The sequence below is a fragment of the Tachypleus tridentatus genome, chromosome 4 (assembly GCF_004210375.1).
Source record: "Tachypleus tridentatus isolate NWPU-2018 chromosome 4, ASM421037v1, whole genome shotgun sequence".
Taxonomy (NCBI): Eukaryota; Metazoa; Arthropoda; class Merostomata; order Xiphosura; family Limulidae; genus Tachypleus; species Tachypleus tridentatus.
The window spans coordinates 102,917,645-102,940,030 of NC_134828.1; the positions used below are offsets into that span (position 1 = coordinate 102,917,645).

Here is a 22,386-nt window from a genome sequence, read left to right on the forward strand (position 1 = left end):
ATAATAAAATTAAAAAAAAAAAGTACTTCAGTGTCAATGAATAATTTTATATACAATCTCTGCAAGTGGTAAACAGTATGGTTAATGTTAAATGGAAAAACTTCACAATTTACACTGCAAATTGTTTCCTTTATAATCTTTTTATCAGTGTTAAATGAAGTGCACTTTTGTTCAACAAAAAAACAATTATAATGTAATACTACGTGTTGCTTACCCTCAGCAAGTGTTAAAGTAGAATAATATACAAAGGACAGAATGAACAGTTTTTTTTCAGTTAATATGAAAATATCTTGTTTTAAAAATATTGTTACTTGAAAATGACTACCTGATTTCTTGTTTTCGTTTGTTTGGGTTCAAATTAACAGTCTATAAATAAATTACTGTAAAGACATGTTTGTGTACCAACTAGCACACTTTCATATCTTACAAATTATTTTTAAGCAGAAAATAAAATACCTTGAATATTTTAAAATTAAAACTACTTGTTGTCATTTGTCTCTAAAATACGTGCATCACTCAAGGAATATGAAAACAATGTCATATGACAGACAAGATTTCATATTGCTTTTGTGGAATAACATTCACTTCTACATGACTACAACCACATGACTACCATAAATTTGTAAATAATTGTTTGTTTGTTTGTTTTGGAATTTCGCACAAAGCTACTCAAGGGCTATCTGTGCTAGCCGTCCCTAATTTAGCAGTGTAAGACTAGAGGGAAGGCAGCTAGTCATCACCACCCACCACCAACTCTTGGGCTACTCTTTTACCAACGAAAAGTGGGATTGACCGTCACATTATAATGCCCCCATGGCTGGGAGAGCGAGCATGTTTGGCGCGATGTGGGTGCGAACCCGCGACCCTCGAATTACGAGTCGTGCGCCTTATGCGCTTGGCCATGCCGGGCCTTGTAAATAATTTTAAATTCTCCTTATTTTCTTTCTGAAATGACTGCAAACCATAATAGAAAACCACAGCTGTTTATCCTACATAGCTCAAAGCTTGTAAAATATATATATATATATTACTTATTGTTTCATTGCTTTTGAACAGAGCCTAATATCAACACCATATAAATAAAATGTGAAGAATGTACAGCTCACATTACTTAAATACGTGATTTATGGGACTACTCACAAGCATACCTCAAAAAATTATTATTATTAATATTTTACTTTACCCAATCTAAAAAGCTTTTAATTTTTGTGTTACAATTACTTTTATAACAATAAATAAAGAATACACATGTAAAACAAGAATGTTGTTGAATCTTGACACTACTTTTTTATACTTATAGTAAAACTACATAAAATAATTTTTAATTAATTAAATAATGCACCAGAGAAAAATAAACATGTAAAAAGAAATAACATTCCATAACTACAACAACTTTTCTAGGTTTCTAACTAAGTACCAAAAGCTGTTAAAAATTCATTTAAGCTTGTTGATGTGTTTCCTGTGGGAATAAAGTTTGAACTGGAAAGAAAATATGAAACTATCTGTACAGAAAACAACATATGTCATTTTATAGGAAAAACTCTAGCTTTCTATTAGTTATTACTAATACAGTCTCAAGTATCAGAAAGAATTAATGGCAAGTTCTGAAAGAGAGAATGTGACAGGTGGGAATGGAAAGAAAGATCTGACTTTTTTGTTGCTCTGTAACTAAATAAGATTGATAGGTATGTAAATTATATGCTTTGCTCAATTGATGATAGCTTTATAATGAGTAATTTATGTTAAACTCTATACTTCTCAGAAGGATAATAAAAATTTGAGAAAAGACCCAGATAACCACCAGTTTTTATATAAAGGGAGGTTGGGAATTTTTAAAAACATATTTCCTCATAAAATTAACTTGAAAACAATACAAAACTTTATTATCTACATTTTGATCCAAGTTCATTCATATAAACTGATAATAAAGTATTTTAAGTTTTGAATGCAACTCTATGAGTTATAACATGCACATTTTGACTTAAGGTAAATGGGTTAACCGTTCGGTACTTTCACACAACTATTTTTATGCAATTTATCACCACTGATAACACTTGTGAGAAAGTGATGTTGAATAATTGTGTACACACTGTATGGTTCACAATAAATGAAGGTATTCAACTTCACATTTGCTGAAATTAATGTGTCAAGTCCACCTACAGCCAACATCAGATCCACAAGGAAAAGACATCCAAGAGATGGTAGGAAGAGGGACAACTATATTAAGTGCATCTAAGATAAAAATAGTGGAAATGGGAATTTATCTAGTCCATAATAAGAGAAGAACCATCTAAACATTTCTAAAAAACAAGCACCCTTCAAGAAGGAGGGTGCCTCAGTCAGAGGGACAAACTGCAATATATATGACAGAGACTTGGAATTGAACAACAGGTTTATGATAGGAAGAGCATCACATCTGACAGAATGCCATCACCCTATTCTCAACTGAGTGGTATTGTGCACACTTAAGAGTGTAAGTCTCCACAGTCTACCACCCCAGCAGCTTGGAACTAGTATGTGACAAGGGCTTCCATACTCCACTAGGAGTAGGAAGAAGGAAAAACATACCATACATTGGAAAGCAGTGATCATTTGATGGAGTGTATCATTCAACACCTGTGGGAATATGGAAGTGTACTGTCCTGATAAAGTATATTCATGAAGCAAATGATCACAAGTAATACCTATGAACAGCCCTGTAGAACCCCTCACCTGAATAGTGGGTGTAGTATCACCTAGTTGTGTTATAACATTGTATTTTAAAAGAATAGAGAATACTGATAGAGTCGATCAACCAATATCTAGCAGTATCTGAAATTATACATCAGATACAAAGTAGAAAGAGCCTCAACATCACAGTCATTTAGTATGGTATATAATCACAGGTCATACAGTACGGATGTAAGATTAAGTATATGCAGTCAGGTAAGACTCATCACAAATTCAATTGCAAATAAATGCCCCTGGAAAGAAAAAGAACAATGTATTTATCATTCACAGTGAAATTTCTTTTAGCACTGATAATGTTCTCCAAGAGAAGATGCAAAAGTGCAGCCAAGGACATGATAGTGACAAATGGGAAGCAACACAAAAAATGAAGAATATGTCATGTGAATTCAACCCACAGGGGAAATGATAGGAAGTTCACAGGAGAGGAATGATTCCATGGAATAAACAGAGACTTGACTTGGGAAACAATGAGCATCACATTCCACCAGAAAGCTCTGACTGGGAATAGGTTGTTGTTGGGATTGGAATGTTCATAAATATGAGATATGGAGTGAAGAGAAATGGGTGTGAAGGTAGAATTACCCTCTTGAGCAACTGAAGTCTTTGGCATAAAGGAACAATCAGGAAAGAAGAGAACTTAGGAACTATGAAACAAAACAGTGAATATATCAGAATGATGTCCACCCACCAACAAGAGCAGGAACAGGGACTTCAAGGAAAATTTATAACAAACACAATGAGTTTTTCAAATGGATAATTGGTTAGAGCATGAAAGACCACAATGAAGGTACAATTGGGGAGGGAATCAGATTGGGGAGGATAGGAAATCCAGAAGAAACAAAAAACAACATGGAAAAATGAGCAAATTCAAGACACTGAAACATGCCAGATAACATTGCCCTACATCACACAGAGTACATTGAAAGGTTCCTGTCAAACAGCCAAGTCAAAAAGAACATCATATGAAGAACAATAGTATGGAAAAGTGAATAACTCCTTCAGACTTAATAGAATATCGGAACCTGGTACGGGAACTGCACTATACCCACAAAAGGTATGCTATTCACCTCGAACCTAATCCATACACTGTGTGGGTGGAATTATACATCATCTGTCATCACTATTCTTCATATCCGAACCAGACAGCCCAGTTCCTCTACTTGGGGTTGGTATTATAGGGCCATGATCCTTAAATCTCATGTTGTTGGCTAGGGTACTCTGACCACTATATCAGTTTGTTATTTTAACTCAAAAGCATGCTGAAACAAAAACATTAAACAAAAAATACTGCATCAACTGAAAAGATCCCACAGTACAAGCTACTATGTAGGATTATAAAATGTATCCTCTGTTTTGGAGGTGACTGCAGAAGTAGGACACACATTGCAGTGGGGATACACCATCTATCAGTCTTAACCTCCATTTGCCAATCACATAAGAAATAAAGAATAGCAATAGAAATTAGGAGCATGAGATGTGGGTGCTCAAGCCCACAATGTCCCAGATTATTATCACCATTCACTGCCTGCAGACAGTTGTGAGAAGGTGACTGCTCCCCCATATAAAGAATTAATTGAAAAAAAGAAATAAGGTATTACCATTTGGAAGTAAGTGTGAAGAAAACTTACCTCTTGATGTTAGTATTCCAGCTCCAACATGATAGAAAGGTACTAACTGACAGCACACCAAACAAATATACTAGCATGAAGATTCCCATCCAGCTGTCCAAACTAGTATAGCTCCCAACCTCCACCCATTCACCAGGTTAAAATACTGATACAAAATTTAATAGTTAATGAATTTAATAAAGAAACTTTAAATAAAATAAAATTATTCTGTAACAAATACAATAACATATTAAATAAATATAAAGAAAAAAATAAGAGAAATTTTATTTAAAATTTCTAATAATTATTTTTAGTCAATAATAAGGTAATTTAACAACTTGGCACTACTTTATGCAGATGTACACACTGTCACACATAAAGGCTTGTTTAGAGCACAATAGTCACAATAGGTTTGGTGAATGGGTAGTGGTTGGGAATTATACTAGTTTGTTTGGACAGCTGGATCAGACTCAACTGGTCATAGTTTGTTTGCTGTGCTGTAAATTAGTGGAATACTAACATCAAGATGTAAATTTTCATCTTACTTACCCACAAATGGTAGTACCCTTTTTTTTTCAATTAATCTTTACTTGGGAGAGCAGTCACCTTCCCACAACTGTCTGCAGTAAATAGATCTCAATCTGTAGCTGTAAAATGATGCACTTTGAGCCACTGGAATTATAAGAAGGTAAGCAACACAAAAGTTGACAAACCTTTCTCCTCAACCTAAAGACGTCTGAAAGGCAACACCAAATAAAACTGTAATAACTGGATCCTATACACCATACTCATCATGAGGAAACAGAACTCATCCAATCTTGAATTATGAACACTCACCCTTACTCCTAAACCACGTGAGAAAGGTAAATTCTACATGTCGCCAGAAGTAGTATGAAGAGTGTGGTGTGGAAAAAATTGTCCTCAACCAAGGACCCAGGATGGGACCACTCTGTGTTTGGAATTATGAGAAAATGGAACATCTTCCATGAACAATTTACTGCACCAATACTGATAAAAAAAAAAAAGAACCATGCTCAATGAAATTAGATAGTCAACTGTAAAATCTGAACCTTTATTATGAGAAGTCTTGCATTTGGGCTGGTACCTCTCCTACTAACATCTGATATCCCAGGTAGGAGTGCCTCCAACTTTGCACTCTTTTACAAGAGTGGAAGAAATTCACTCAAATGATTTGTCTACAACCCCAGTGACAGGAAATCAGGGATAGCAAGGACTCCCTTGCTCCACAAGTAGAAAATAGGGAGGGGGGTGTAATATGCACTGAGAAATCCTGAAGAACAATGTTTTGGAAACACAATATATGAACCAAATTCCCTAAATTTTTAAAAGCAAACTAATACAAATGTATTCAATCCAACAATTAACAGGAACAGGCAGGATCCCCTCATGCCTTACTCATGATAGTCCACTAGTGACAGTACAACACAGTCTAGTAATACCACCCAGTGTGTCACAAGGTGGCCTTATGGAACAACTACTTTACTAAGAAACTATTGCAACAAAAATAAAGTAGTTGATAAATTGATAAAGTAAAAATTGTGTTAATGGTTGCTGGTGTGAAATTGGTTTGATAAAAGCCCATCATCCTGGGGAACACTTGGCAGAGTGGGATCCTGTGAAAAAGAGGTACTGACCCTAGAAAGTAAAGAAACAACATTAGTAATGATGACACACTACTTTATAATCTAGTGGACACGGTTAAGAGAGATACAGGGGGTAGTCAAAAACCCTCAGAGGAAGATACTGCCAGTTCATGCAAATAATGAGAGAAAAATGTTGGAGGTCCACATACCACCTAGCATAATGCCATCCAGGATGTAATTCAATCAGGCTGCTAAGGACAGAAATGTGATGAATCTGATGAGACAAATCTCATAGAGGTATCCTCACCTCCAAAGAAAGTCCAGAATAAGTGATGTGGATCAATTTTTGTATCCACCTCAACAAAATAACTGGGGATAAAACCCAGGAAACTGAAATATTCAAATGTGTAAAAAATTGTCTAGCACCTCTAAAGGTTTAGTGGAGGCAACGTAACACTTCAAGTCCTTCACTAAACATAACAAATAACTGGGATACTATCAGTTACAGAAATGAAAAATAATGGTCATACGAATTAGTGAAAAGGATTTATCCCCTCCCTGGCTGCCATTGTTATATGTATAAAGGAGCTGTCTAGGTATAGGAAGATGTAGGTAAAATTATAAAGCATCCTGTGAACATGCAGCAAAAACAACTTTGATTGGCAATGCCTAAAGGCTTATATCAACAAAAAATAAACATTAAGGGAAAGATGATACATGGTACACAATGTTAAGGGCTAAAATGGATATTGACAAAGAGCATGCAATACAACATTAGTATCCTAGTTATGTAACTGAAACAGTCATTTGGGATGAAAGATTCAAAATGATTTCAGGAGACCAGAGGGCACTGAGAACTCAATTTTTGTCTTGAGTATCTCTTACAGTAGTTGATAAGGCCACCTTATAAAAGGCAACTGTGGAAGGTGTGAAACCCTTGTCAAAGAGCAAGGTAAAAATTAGTTAGGGTTGGCACTTCTGGATAAAGTGGGTTTAACCTTCTCACAATACACCATTCTCAATGTATGTCATTGCAATAGATAATTGTACATCATGGGACTATTCAAAAGACTGAAACTGATTAAAAGCAACCTTAGAAATTAAAATCTGGTGCCATGTAAAGAACTGCATAACCTCCATGCATGAAACTCAAGCTTCAGAGTGGCTGAGTATACAAAGTCAGATCATTGTTGCTACAACAGACCCCAATAAGAGGTTGAACAAATCATAACTTGTATTCTCGGTAACATACATATTGGTTGGAAGGCACAGAAGTGAAATCCCACACAGTCCTGACTTAACACATTTATTTCCAGTGGCTGAAGGTAAGGAACTGGAGACCAAAATCTTGGTACTTCTACTTAAGTATTCTGATCAGTGACAAACATATCAATCCAAGCATTTTGAACTGAGAGCAAATCCAATGAAAAACTTCATGATGCAGCATCAATTCCATCAGGAGAATCTGGTTTGGTCAAGACAACTGATCTGCCACAAATTCCTCACCACTGGACTAAGTACCTCCTTGACAAACAGGAAAATTGAGACACCCCCCCCCTATGAAATATGATATTTTTTCCTCTTAACAAGTCCAGACCTTCAGATAACACCCTGTGTAAAGCAAGTAGTTCTAAAACATTGTACAAGGAAGCTTCATCATCTATCCATAAACCATAGAATTCCTGACTGTTGACCCCATATCAAAATGAGTGCAAGAAGAGATGGACCTCTATGGATGAGGTGGCAGCAGAGAAACATCTATTATCATATTGTTCTGATCCAACCAGCACTTGAGACTGAAGATGTTGATCCTTAACATATAGACTGGAGAATCCAGTGAATCATTGTTTATGATCCATTGGTTGTGTAAAAACCACTGAATGGATTGCATGTGCTCATTACAAAGGAATGAACATACCACCCCATAAGAACATGAAACAGGAGAAAGAGAGGTAGGAGTAAAACTGCCTGTTCAATAGTGTGAATCCAAATGAGAGATAGTGGAAACTGACTGAGATGCGTGTTAAAAATAGAGCGAGATGAACAATACATTATGGTGGGCTGAAAATAGATTTCTCAGCTCTGATAATAAAATATGTCTTCGTTACTTCTGAAACTAGAATATGAATGTGATATTCTGCCAGCTGATAAAATGGTGATAGCAGTAACCAACTGTCCAGATGATGGAACATGCACAGCCCTACAGAATAAAGGTGATGAGAGAAGCTCACCTAATTTGACAGAACACATATGGTGCTGACATTAGTCCAAATGTCAAAGCCGTGAACAGCAGCATTTGATTCTAGTGCATAAAACAGATGATAGCAGGATCACTCTGCAATGGGAACACAACAATAGGTACTGATGACATCACTCTTGATTATCCATAGTCCTGATAAAGAATACCAAAGCAGAGTGAGAAATGACTGTTGTGAACTTGAACACATTGGCTCCCACTCAACCCATCAGTGGGTTGTGATAGTCTTCCAGTAAGACCCACACAACCCACTGGTGAATCACACTCTGCTTTCTTTTTAAAGGGCCTCTTACTGCCTGGGACACAATAGTTACATATACAGATAAGAGTGGGACATCAGGACAACATTTCTTTTCTGGACCCTGAAAATTATCAGAAAAATAAGCTTGGGAGATCTAGAAATTAATACAGACAAGAAAGGTCAATGATCAGATACCAATTTCCTGTCTTCTTGGGCACAAAAAACAGACAAGAATAAAACCCGGGATGAACTGGGATGTCTCTCTCCACTGCCCCCTTGATCAACAAATCTATAATAGTCATCAAGGCAGACTCAACAGCAACTGGAGAATGATCCAAAACATCAAACACTTGATTTACACATGAAAAACAACACAGCTGAATAACAGGAGCTGGAGGCAGCTGATTTCAATTTGACCTCCTGGAAAGCAAACAGAATAAAGGAAGGCAGTGGTAAAAGTGAATCTATATATTCTCCAGAATGTCTAAGATTGCCTGAAAGTGCAGCCTCAGACCCCTTGGAAAAATCACCAGACCAAGTATGTCTCTTATCTCACTACAAGTAAGGTTATGGAGAATCTCTAATCTGAGTAACCCCCCATACTCCAAGTGTTGAATGAAATTAGAAATCAGTAGTGGGATAAGAGAGACTTGATTTGTCTCCCTGCCAAAAATAATAATTCAGGAATTCATGTTTGATACTGACTTTCAAGACAAATGTTTTTTTGACAGAAAACAACTATGTATCACAAAGAATGCTCAAGGTATCTTCAATGGTCATTGTAAAGAGAAACCCATTAATGAACACTGTTGAGAAAGAGTACACTGAGGTAGGTGGAGAGTGTCATGAGACACATATCAGCATAATTAAGTAGGGAATAAAAGACAAGAGCAAGTGATAAAAAATCAGACAGTGCTTACATGAGCAAAGAAAAGAAACCCTAACAGTCAAGCTATAGCTGCAGTGTTGCAGGAGGCATGCATGTTTAGTAAAAAAACCAGCTTGGATTGATCATTGACGTGAGTACACTAAACAATGCTAGTTCATAAATGTTTCCTCACATTATCAAATTTATGAGCTGTTTACAATGAAATGATGTTACAAAAACATTAAAACCTCCAATAAGGTTTACTTCCTTCTTTAATAGATGTTGTGAAGGTTTTGTTGACAAATGCTTTTTAATCATCATTCATCACAATAACATTTGTTTTGACAAAAGTAATTTATAAAAAGCAAAAAGAAATCTTAAAGTGTTTGATTTACTTTTAGAGAACTTGCTTTCAAGTTGCCCTGTAAAGATGACCGTTACATCTGTAAAACATTTACATGATTAGATTACGATGCAAAAACTATTTTTTATTCTTCTTCTCCTTTTCGTACTTAAAATTCAGCCAGTAGCCATATCAGCTTCTGACATGTATTACTGTATTTCCCAGTGTCAAAGATGCTATTTTTCCCCAGAATAAGTCTGAAAAATTTACCCTGCATCTTCCAGGCTGAGGGTTATGTTCCTCATTGGCCTAAACCTAAACCTAGAGGAAGTGTTTTGATACTAGACAGTAATCCCAGCCCCTCTATACAACCCAGAATGAAATGTACAAGTTACTTAGTATTACGTAAATAAACAAGAACAGATTACTGTACATATGGTACTCTAACAACAGCATTCTTTTTAATTCCTCAGGCTTAGAATAACATTACTGATAATAACACACAGCGATAGAAATATTCTAAATTTTCAGCAGGGCACATGTCCTGCTGGACAGTGAAACTTGCCAGACTTTCGAAACTTTAGCAGGACACCTCAAAACTGTCACCAGACATTACCGAAAACAAAAAATCAAGTAGGGACAATTATTATATAAAATAATTCCTCAGGCTTAGAATAACATTACTGATAATAACACACAGCGATAGAAATATTCTAAATTTTCAGCAGGGCACATGTCCTGCTGGACAGTGAAACTTGCCAGACTTTCGAAACTTTAGCAGGACACCTCAAAACTGTCACCAGACATTACCGAAAACAAAAAATCAAGTAGGGACAATTATTATATAAAACAGTCATTTTATTTATGGCACTGAAACATTAATTCATAGCAAGTGGCAACAAGCCTTGTATCCATTAAAAATGACATATCAATCAAACTGGTAAATTTAGTCATCCAGCACTAAGACATCAGCTGATGTAGACTCAGTATCTCTATTGTCTCTACGTGGACTCACAAATTGTCTGTTTTTTTTACTGTACTTCCACCAGGATTCTACAGATTTGCACAGTAATTCTGCACTTGTAAAATCACAGGTCTTATTCTTAGCTAATTTTATTGTCATCAAGTCATTAAGAGAAGCATTTATTAGTTTGGACCGCTAGTCATTTTTAATAACTGCCATCTGGGAAAATCCACATTCTGGTTCAGCAGATGACACGGAAATCACCTGCACGAGGCATGCCAAAGCCAACACTGTTGATCCAGGGAAAGGCTTACTGTCCTCAAGGGTAATTTGACTTAACATGTGGGCCCACAATACACTTGCACTACTAGCCAGGGACTCATCTGATTTGGCAAGTCTTGTGGCTTTGAGTAGTGTCTCGTGTAAATCAGCTTGGCAAATATCTTGAGTTCATTATGGCCATAAGATAACAATGCTACCTTGCTTTTAGGCCAGTTGCTTGGTTCAAAAATTTGAAAGGCACCAATAAAATTCTTATCAAATTCTTCAAATGTCTTATTCAGATATGTGACAATTTTACCTATAAAGATGACAGTTTCTTCAGCAACGGATTGAGCAACTGTCTCTTTTGTGGCACTTTTTGAACCTCTGGCCCTTGTCTGACCACTAATATCAATCACCTTTCCTCTAAGTAACCACTTGCCAGTTTGTTCACATGTTGTGAGCTCTTTAACAATTTTCTGGGATCTCTCAACATGATTCAGATTGCCCAGCTTCTCTTTGCAAACAGTGAGTTTGTCAGAAACAATGCTCACAGTAGCAGAATTGTCTTGCATTTTGAGACTAAGAGATGTCAAAACAGGCAGAACTGCCAAGAGTATGTCCATGTACAGGATGAATTTAAGGCTTGTCAAAGTACTGTATAATCCTGCAGCTTTCTGTCCACATTCCCCTTTGTCATGCAGCTTTACTTGATACAAATGGTCTGCTAAAGCTGGCCAGTTATGAGAAACTAATTCCACAGCATGCTCTTTGTAGGCCACCCACCAGGTTCCTGTCCCTTTTGTTGGCTTTACTAGCTGCTTTGAGGCCAGTCCAGTTCTGTGGCAAATTGTCATAAAACTTCCATAGGTTTTCAAAAAACGTTTGGATACTATCAAGGTATGGGATGTCCTTGATGGTCTTCTCAATTGCAAGTTCCAATCTGTGACTAACACAGTGGATCCCTATCAAATAAGGTTTTTGCACCTTCAATCTGTTGACAAGTCCTTTATTTGTGCCAAAATTGACAGCTGCCCCATTAGCTATCAGACATACAAATGATTCAAGCCAGTCGGGAAACTTGCCATATATGGACAATGCTGCAAGTACAAAAATTAGTACCTAGTATTAGTTACTTTCTGTTAAAAAAAAAAAAAAAAAATGTAAATTTGTACTTTAGAAAATTCAATTGCTCCATTATCCCTTACGCTAATTGTGTTAGGTTAAGCTCCAATTCTGTCAGTGGTAAATACATGGTTCTTCTTGGTTTAAATCATTTGAAAAATGCTTGAGTTTTCACTGATGTATATTAATAATGGAAGGACTATGTAAACCTGAATTAAAACACAAATGTACATGAAATATTGTCCATTTTAATTTTTCTCAATTAGGAATTCAGGATAAATCCAGAAAATTATCATCCCAGGTAATTATGAAACCTTTACCTGAACTAAGTACCTGTAGCAAGTGTTCAGAATCAGCCTTCTCAACTGACTGAAGACACAGGAAGAGGGTTACTGGGTAACAGTCACTGTCCAAGTATCTTACATAGACTATCTCCTGCTCAATGTTGGCAGTGTCTGTTGAGCTGTCAGTCATAATGCCAAAGAATAATGAGGTGTGCAGATGAGATCTGACATTAATTCTAATTGTTTCTGCAGTATACTTTGTAAAGATAACTGCTTGTTTGTCATTGGCATAATGTTCTGTTAAGTTCATATCAAAGTCGTGCTCCTGCAGCAACAGAAGCTATTGAAAAATTGCTGAATGGTTTGGCATTCAAAGCCATATAAAGAGCAGTCCTGAACAGCACAAGCAAATGATCTTTCTCAGTCTGGTTAAGTTTGCTCAATTCTTTCATCACGGGAGTTAAATCAGGTGTTTCTTTTGCTGCCTTAGCTTGACAACTTAGACTGTGGGTGTGACTGTTTTCATGCTCCTTAACAGCACTTGCTCTCAGGTTGGAAGATCCTGTTATGAAGGTGTTCTTCTGCCTTCCACTACTTTGGTCATATTCCTGACAAATTGAACAAAACATCAGTCCGGTAGCGTTATTATACTCCAGCCATGGTCGGCCTCTATTCCATTCATCCTGGAAACGATGAGTAGGCTTAGCGTCAGTATTAGCAGTGACAGTTTTTGCTTTAACATTTCTGCTTGGGTCAACAAGCTGGGTTTTTTTTCACTCGGGGTTCCGTAGTATTGTCTTGTGATTCATTAGTCTTGCTCATGAAGCCAAACTGAAACAGATCATGGGACTTTCCCATTTTTTTACTATCAGGCACCATGGTCAGATCGATCGTGAATGTTTGGCAGTCACGTGACTATCCAGGACAGCACGGATAAGGTGACCTAAAAAGTGTATTTTACGAGCGTTCACGATCGTTTTTTTAAAATTTGCTTTTTTTTTGTCTTAAATTAAATCTTAAATTTTGCAAGTTATTTTCCACTCATTATAGAATATACTTTTAAGTAAAATCATTGGGCTATGCGTACACAGCTTTTCTCTCGCATATTTTTGAGGGAATGATGTATTTGTGTCTGATATGTTAGGCACATGACCACTGGTCACAATGTCCAATGATAGATGGGAAAGTGCCGGTCAAACTTGATTTTTTAATGGACATGTCCGGCTTGAAATAGAAATTTTCAATCTCTCTTACAGATATTCTTGTGGTAATATAGTATATATACTCTTTAGAAGGTAGATATAATAAGCACATAGCTCACAAAAAGTTAGAAGTGGGCAAGAGGACTTGTGTACTGTAAGTTACTAAACAATCCACAAAACATCTTGGTAAAATTGGTGTAAGTGCTGCAACCTTTTTTTTTTTTTCCAAAATTAAACTAATAAATGCTGGGAAATACAGTAACTTGCTTAAGACTAACTAATCACTATGACATTTTATCATGCACAATGAAGTTTAGTGTCTTATTGAGATATATCAAAAAATTCAAAAGGTAGTTCTACAAATTCTATGGTTCTGAGTTAATAACATTATAATTAAAAGTTTCATTTAAATTATTTCGAATGACAATATATATTTAGTGTCATTACAGCTATTTTTCAACAACTGCTTCATTTTGAAGAAACAAAAAATACCTGCTGTTTAATAAATTGTTAAAAACAAATCACCATCCACTCTTCTTACCAAGTAAAAATCAAATGGAGGACGAGGGACAAAAAATTTTGTCTTAAAATTTCCAGGTCTTGTACGTCCTTTGCGTCCTACTCTGGGACCTCTCATTTTCTGATACGGAAATCTGAAAATGAGCAAAGATAAAAACCATGACACACAGCTGTACAAAACATAAAGCCAATAAAGTAATAACATTTTTAAAACCTTCTCAGATTCACTGAAAATAGTTTTGACAACTTGAACTGTAAATTCCCATCAGATAATTGAAGCAATACAACATTACAGTACACAACCCTACAGTTAAAAAAAAAAAAAAAAGGTGGATATTTTCCACATCACTATAACACTTTTCACCCACCTACTCAGATGTGCGTTTGCGATTAGTTGTTCTTTTACTGAAGCCATTTTATATCTGTACTACAGCAGGACAATTTATTTGATTACCTATTAGAATCACTTTAGTACCACATAAACTAATCAATTAATTAAAATTACACTTAATGTCACAAAAATAATTAACAAATGATTCTGATTATTCCAACTATCCATTAACAGATATTATGATGAAGTCAATTAACCCTCCAGATATCTGTGAACCAAAGTAGATGTCAACCTTTTTATGGTTACATTTAACATTTAATTAAACTACATTATCAATATTAATAAACTTAGTATCAAAATGTAGTTTATTACTCAAACATTTATAAAACTTTTAATTTCTTAATTTTAATGGGAAATATTTAAATAGATTTCCAATCTACAATTCCGTATCAATACTGTAACTTTTCATTTACATATTTTCTCTCTTCCCTTATAAGGGATTTTGATTGTTTGATAATGTAATTACTCAGAAACACATACTACAAGTTACTAATAGACCAGAATATAAAATTTCCACCTCCCACCTTCTTGCTTTACTGGGATATATCTCTATTTTTTTAATAAAGACAGTTGATAAAATATAAAATATTTTATTTATAAGGTTCAAACATTTTAGAATAACTTCTTCAATCTTCAGTGAAATTGTCTTTTACCAAAGATTTCACTAATGCTATTCTGTCAAACCCTGACATAACAGTTCAAAAATAAGCTTACCTATTATTGCTCTTAATTAGGAGTGCAGGAAAAAAATGGATGAAATTAGGGCTCAAGTTCAAATGGAAAATAATGGTATAAAAAAATTACTAAACTTGTTAGATTGGGAAACAGGAATTATTTTGAAATACAAGGTTATTAATGTCCAACAGTGATACTTTTCAAAAGAGATTAGTAACTCTATATCAGGAATAAGCTACAGGGTAAGAAGTTTTTAATTAATGATTGCTAGACCACTCGATAAAGCAAATATCAGAAAAACTGTATTCTGAGATTGGGGTTGTTACATAAAATCATACCAATGTAATAATCATTGGAGCCTTTACTTTTAGACATACCATTTGTGTGAAGTCAAATACTGAGGGGGAAATATTTTATAAATCCAAGATGATTTTCTTTACTTATGGTCTGGCAACAAACAAGCAGGAATGCTGTATTGAGTTTATTATTAACCACTAATGAAGATACGGTTAGGCATTTTTCTACATAATGAGATTGATAAAAACACAAGTTTAGTTACTAGTTTTCATAATGCCAATTTTGAGTCAGATCAGATATATCACTAAACAATAGGGTCACAAGTTAATAGGTGATGTGGAAAATTGTGAAATATAAATTGTTTTTAATTTTAAGATAGAAATGTCTTTGAAAAGAAGGAATAGAATAACAAAGATGATCAAACCTAACTGGATTAAATTATAAATTAGTTCACTTTTAAAATTTCATAAAGAGCCAGCCTTCACTATTGCTAAACTCATTTCAAATCAAAATTTTAAATTGACAGATAAGATGTGGATTTACAGAGCATAACATCTATGAATCTCATTAAAAAGAAATTATGAAACAAAAAATGGCTTATTAGAAGCAACTTACTGATAATATAAAATTAACAAAAATATATTTTTGTTTTTATGCTAAAGGTGAGTAAAATGCTAGAACACTGATTAGGCCCTTAAAGAATGCCGAGAGCAATTTTTTTTTAAGACTATGAAACAGTTGACCTTTTAAATGTTTATTTCTATTCTGTTGTTATATGAACAAATATTAGTAGAGAGGCCTACAGAATTTTAGTACCTGGCCATGGAAGTCTGTAAATGCGAAGTCACAGTTGAAAATATATAAATATAGAAAATACAAAATACTAAATTATTGTAACTCCCCCCCTCAAAATGTTTAAATTAGTCACACACACAGAGTTTGCACTGTTTATTAAAAAAAACTGTACACCCATTAATTGTAAATAGGATATAATAAAATTTCAATGACCACAGCAGTGTGATCAGCAATCAAATATCTGAACCAAAAACAAGGTGTTGGCAAGTTCTTACCTGACCAATAAGGGTCAGTAATACATCAAACAATACCTTTCTTTGTATTACACACTGATCTGAACAATTTTTGGTTGTTGCCAATTGTCACTTTATTTATTAATATGAATTCATAAACATGGGTTTTCTGTTGAAGAATTGTATAAGGACTGCATTTAACTTGCTTAGTCAATGTCTTAGGTTATTAGATAAAGTGATAACTGTCTATCAATCATGGAAATTTCTTTAACACTTTTCCAATTAGACAGTCCTGTGATGCAAAAAGGTCAATTTATGGATACAATTATCAATTATTTAATTAATTATTAAATACATAATTTAAACTGTAGTGTAAATTTATGACTGTGGAATCCAAAGATGTGAGACTGATTTTATTTTTACTACTTAAACATCAAGGAAACCTCCTAATATTAATAGCACTATTACTTAGTCAGAACATTCCACAAGAAATATTGGAATTGACCTGAATAATGTACATATTAAACCCATAGTGGTAGGTAGAGAGGTTGAGAATAAACCATTTGGACCATGTCAGGTGTACGTTATAGATTTGGTAAACCTAGAATTTCTGAAAGGTTTTGGTAGAATACAATACATACAAAAAAGTTAGCTAAAAAAATCACATTGGTTAGAGTTTGAAAAAGGTTAGTTAAATTGATTGTAAAATCACCACGTGAAAGAGAGCAAAAAGTTATTGAGGCTAGTCAACTTTGGACCTTAGTTATTAGTGATGTGACTTACAATTTTAATACATATTTTAATAGATCACTGTGCCTTATATATTTGTTACTCTTACAAACCATTGTGTTTTATACATTTGTTACTCTTACAAACCATTGTGTTTTATACATTTGTTACTCTTACAAACCACTGTGTTTTATATATTTGTTACTCTTACAAACCATTGTGTTTTATACATTTGTTACTCTTACAAACCACTGTGTTTTATACATTTGTTACTCTTACAAACCACTGTGTTTTATACATTTGTTACTCTTAGAAACCACTGTGTTTTATACATTTGTTACTCTTACAAACCGCTGTGTTTTATACATTTGTTACTCTTACAAACCGCTGTGTTTTATATATTTGTTACTCTTACAAACCATTGTGTTTTATACATTTGTTACTCTTAAAAACCATTGTGTTTTATACATTTGTTACTCTTACAAACCACTGTGTTTTATATATTTGTTACTCTTACAAACCACTGTGTTTTATATATTTGTTACTCTTACAAACCATTGTGTTTTATACATTTGTTACTCTTACAAACCACTGTGTTTTATACATTTGTTACTCTTAGAAACCACTGTTTTATACATTTGTTACTCTTACAAACCACTGTGTTTTATACATTTGTTACTCTTACAAACCACTGTGTTTTATGCATACAAGCTTCCTGGCATACTGTGCTCCCTACACAGGAACAATGTATTTGGTAAGTGATTCAAGTGTTTTAGTTTATATTTCATATAAATGGAAAGCTAATCAGTAGAACGAATTAAGAAAAGGTACTTGGCACAGTGCTAGATAAGTTACTTATTTCATTGTCACTAGTGCTAGCAGTGAAACTAAAAGGTACTTGGCACAGTGCCAGATAAGTTACTTATTTCATTGTCACTAGTGCTAGCAGTGAAACTAAAGGTACTTGGCACACAGTTACTTATTTCATTGTCACTAGTGCTAGCAGTGAAACTAAAAGGTACTTGGCACAGTGCTAGATAAGTTACTTATTTCATTGTCACTAGTGCTAGCAGTGAAACTAAAAGGTACTTGGCACAGTGCTAGATAAGTTACTTATTTCACTGTCACTAGTGCTAGCAGTGAAACTAAAAGGTACTTGGCACAGTGCTAGATAAGTTACTTATTTCATTGTCACTAGTGCTAGCAGTGAAACTAAAAGGTACTTGGCACAGTGCTAGATAAGTTACTTATTTCATTGTCACTAGTGCTAGCAGTGAAACTAAAAGGTACTTGGCACAGTGCTAGATAAGTTACTTATTTCATTGTCACTAGTGCTAGCAGTGAAACCAGGTACTAGCAGTGAAACTAAAGGTACTTGGCACAGTGCTAGATAAGTTACTTATTTCATTGTCACTAGTGCTAGCAGTGAAACTAAAGGTACTTGGCACAGTGCTAGATAAGTTACTTATTTCACTGTCACTAGTGCTAGCAGTGAAACTAAAGGTACTTGGCACAGTGCTAGATAAGTTACTTATTTCATTGTCACTAGTGCTAGCAGTGAAACTAAAGGTACTTGGCACAGTGCTAGATAAGTTACTTATTTCATTGTCACTAGTGCTAGCAGTGAAACTAAAGGTACTTGGCACAGTGCTAGATAAGTTACTTATTTCATTGTCACTAGTGCTAGCAGTGAAACTAAAAGGTACTTGGCACAGTGCTAGATAAGTTACTTATTTCATTGTCACTAGTGCTAGCAGTGAAACTAAAAGGTACTTGGCACAGTGCTAGATAAGGTACTTATTTCATTGTCACTAGTGCTAGCAGTGAAACTAAAAGGTACTTGGCACAGTGCTAGATAAGTTACTTATTTCATTGTCACTAGTGCTAGCAGTGAAACTAAAAGGTACTTGGCACAGTGCTAGATAAGTTACTTATTTCATTGTCACTAGTTCAATTATGAAAAAGTTATCTTACAGTCAAGATCACAGCACAGTTTCCTTGAATAAGAAGTGATCTTACCAAGTTTTATCTGACTACATGAAGGTTCATAGAATAAAGTTCAGATCCTTTTGTGCTGTATACTAATAACAGTGGGACTAGAAGAAACAAATTTAAAACTAAAAATCAACAAAAGATAGGCTAAGCTTCAGATAAGACAGTTTTTGGTTTTAACAGGATGTTCAGCTTATAAAATCGGTTGTCATCAGCAATAACAAACATCCGCACCTTAAAGTTTAAGAAAAAAATTCATTAATTACTTTTTAAATAAGGGTGAGCATAAATCTATTTTTCTTCTATAGTGGATATACAAAATCTTAGTTGAAAGGATTAAATGGTTCATTGTTTATATCATACAAATTTTCAAGCCTCAGTCTTCATGTCCAGTGTCAATGTAACATAAAACAATAACATTCTCTTTGTTAGATTTAATCTTTTACGCTGATCTGGAGCTGTAATATTACAGTATCAAGATCCTGAGATTAAATATAACTGCTCCACACTTGTTTTCAAATCCAAGGGATAAGAAAATTCATTTGTACTTTACCTTTATGTAACATATTACAACACTCAACTATAGCACACCTTGTATCACAGCTGATGACCTGTATTCAACACAAGTACAATATCATTTGGTTCATCTACAACAAAAAATTTAGATCTAAGCTTAGTTCCTGAAAGTAATTTTACACAAGTAATAATACTGCTCTTTGTATAAAAAACATTGTCTTCACTTACCAGTCGAAATTGTAAGTCACTTAGTGACTTTTACTGACACCATTCTGTCAGTGGTCTTCTTTCCTTAGATTTTGGTTAGCCCAATCAATTTCAAACAAGATTTAAAAAACCAGTTGATTAATGATGTCAGTTGAATTGTAAATTTTATATTTATTAAATGGAATTGTAATTCATCTTCCACAAGCAAATTTTAATGTTATACCGTGGTATGGCAAGCATAAAGCGTTCGTATAAAACTTGCACTATTAATTAGTATTAAAAAACTGCTATAGAATTACTGATAGACATAATTACATCACTGTAAGTGTAAAACCGTAGCTTGTGAATGAGTAAGGTGTTTTCGTACAGTAGGCTTAAACTAAAACTACAACCAACACTAAATATAATTTGGACTCGAATAATACCCCTGCAACCTGAGCGCTTTGGAATGGTGGACGTTACTGTTTCAGGGATAAACAGGGAAATTACATTCTATACTCTTAATGCTGGAGTAGACAGACACGATACACATACTGATATAAAGCTTTATAACTACAAATTCCTGAAGACATACTGTCTGTATTAGAGCAAACTCTGTTTTAACTAGCTTATGTTGAAAGCAAATAAAGAATTATGATTTACCTGAACTGAAATAAAGATAAAAATATTTTTTTCTGAACGAATTACGATACGTAATCCAAATTGCTTTTTCGTATCCGTCGACCCGGTTTCAGTACGCACAAAAGGATCCGAGAACTTACAACTTCCCCAGCGTCACAAACTCCCCCTACAACAAAAAATAAACCGTTCTGTTAAAATGGAGAAAACATTATTTTATTTTAATTTAATACTATTTTAATGTCTCACTTCATCGAACAGATTATTTCAAATATTTGGCGAAGATAATTCAAAGTTCAGCCCACATAATAACAACAAATTAGTTTATATATTCTTTAACGTTTTACAAGCTGATGTACACCGGTTTAATTTTTAAGCTTAATTTTATAAAGCCCACTCAAACTGCAACAATTTATTGCTGTTACTAGAATTAACATAAAAATAAACTTGTACAGTTTCACGACTAATCTTTCGATTAGCCGAATATACGCAATAACTAACACTGATCCAAATACTTCACTGAATGTCTTAGTTACTTTGTCATTATACAGAGATGACATATATACTAAAACTTGTGCTCATGGGCCATGATTGTAAGGCCACAATTGTTCAAGAATGATAAAAGCAGTGCCCTTCAGTCCTTCGGTGGTAGCCCAGATGATATCTAGAGGTTACAGTCTTCTTATGTGTTTGAATAAGAGTCGAACGCCTTGGCCCACCTAGCCATGCCGGGCCCCAGCGGTAAGTCTTGTTTGTTTGTTTGTTTGTTTGTTTTGGAATTTTGCACAAAGCTACTCGAGTGCTATCTGTGCTAGCCGTCCCTAATTTAGCAGTGTAAGCCTAGAGGGAAGGCAGCTAGTCATCACCACCCACCACCAACTCTTGGGCTACTCTTTTACCAACGAATAGTGGGATTGACCGTCACATTATAACGCCCCCACGGCTGGAAGGGCGAGCATGTTTAGCGCGACCGGGACGCGAGCCCGCGACTCTCAGATTACGAGTCGCACGCCTTGACACGCTTGGCCATGCCGGGCCAGCGGTAAGTCAGAAGGCTTATAACGCTGAAACTAGGTACCGATACCCATAGATATTAGGAGTTTTGATTTTATTAAAAATCACGTTCATACCTTTCAGTAATTAATCAATACATTATAGTTTTGTTCTTCTATGATTTATCTATTCCACTATATGTTTTTAATTTAACCAATGTTACATTATATACTAAATTATTATCTTCTGTTCTGATGTATTTTGTAATTTGACCTACAGTTTTGAGTTCCTCATCTCTATTGTTGCTGCTAAATTGCCCCCCATTGGTTCAGCGGTATGTCTGCAGACTTACAACGCTAAAACTTGGATTTTGATACCCGTGGTGGGCAGACCACAGATAGACCATTGTGTAGCTTTCTGCTTAATTAAAAAAAAAAACAACAACAATTTGTTGTTAAATTACACTTTTGCTCTTGTGCAAGATTCATGGTGAGTACCAAATTGACTTTTTAAGGACTTTTTACCCAACATTCATTTCAGCAGATAGAGCTGTCACATACTATTCTGTATGCTTCGGTTGTATATATCTATTGGAGGTAACACTGATTCAAGGGTTGGTTGAGACCTCAAAATCAGTCCTGAACTTCAACTTTAAAAAGTCAAACACAACCAGAAAGTGATCTTTATTTTACTTTTATTTCCTTTTATATTTGTATATCCCTAATTAGTTCGAGTAAATCCAGTCATGTGTTTTATTTTTAGATCAACCTGAGTTTGGCCCTCGCGCAGCTTTGCGCGAAATTCGAAAAGCAAACAAAGAAACTAAACAGCGTCCCTTTGAGTTGGTGATTTGTGCGAACACATCGATCTCGCTACCCACGGTATGTCCCTGAACTTATTTCATACCACCTGTCACATTTGTGTGTTATACTTAG

The 22,386-nt window shown here is 34.8% G+C and overlaps 1 protein-coding gene across 2 annotated transcripts in view; it reads right to left on the bottom strand.

Annotated features, from left to right (window-relative positions):
- Positions 1 to 20,635, bottom strand: part of LOC143249804 (interleukin enhancer-binding factor 2 homolog) — a 37,111-nt gene extending 16,476 nt beyond the window's left edge. The window contains exons 1-2 of one of the 2 annotated variants that reach the window (XM_076500246.1): positions 20,483 to 20,635; positions 14,028 to 14,139 (exon numbers count right to left, since the gene is read on the bottom strand). In XM_076500246.1, coding sequence (XP_076356361.1) covers positions 14,028 to 14,123 — 96 coding nt within the window. In that variant the 5' untranslated portion in view covers positions 14,124 to 14,139; positions 20,483 to 20,635. Of the gene's footprint in view, positions 1 to 14,027; positions 14,140 to 19,861; positions 20,338 to 20,482 lie in introns of those variants that run through there. The other variant, XM_076500247.1, reaches the window with a different exon arrangement.
- Positions 20,636 to 22,386: the final 1,751 nt, after the last annotated feature.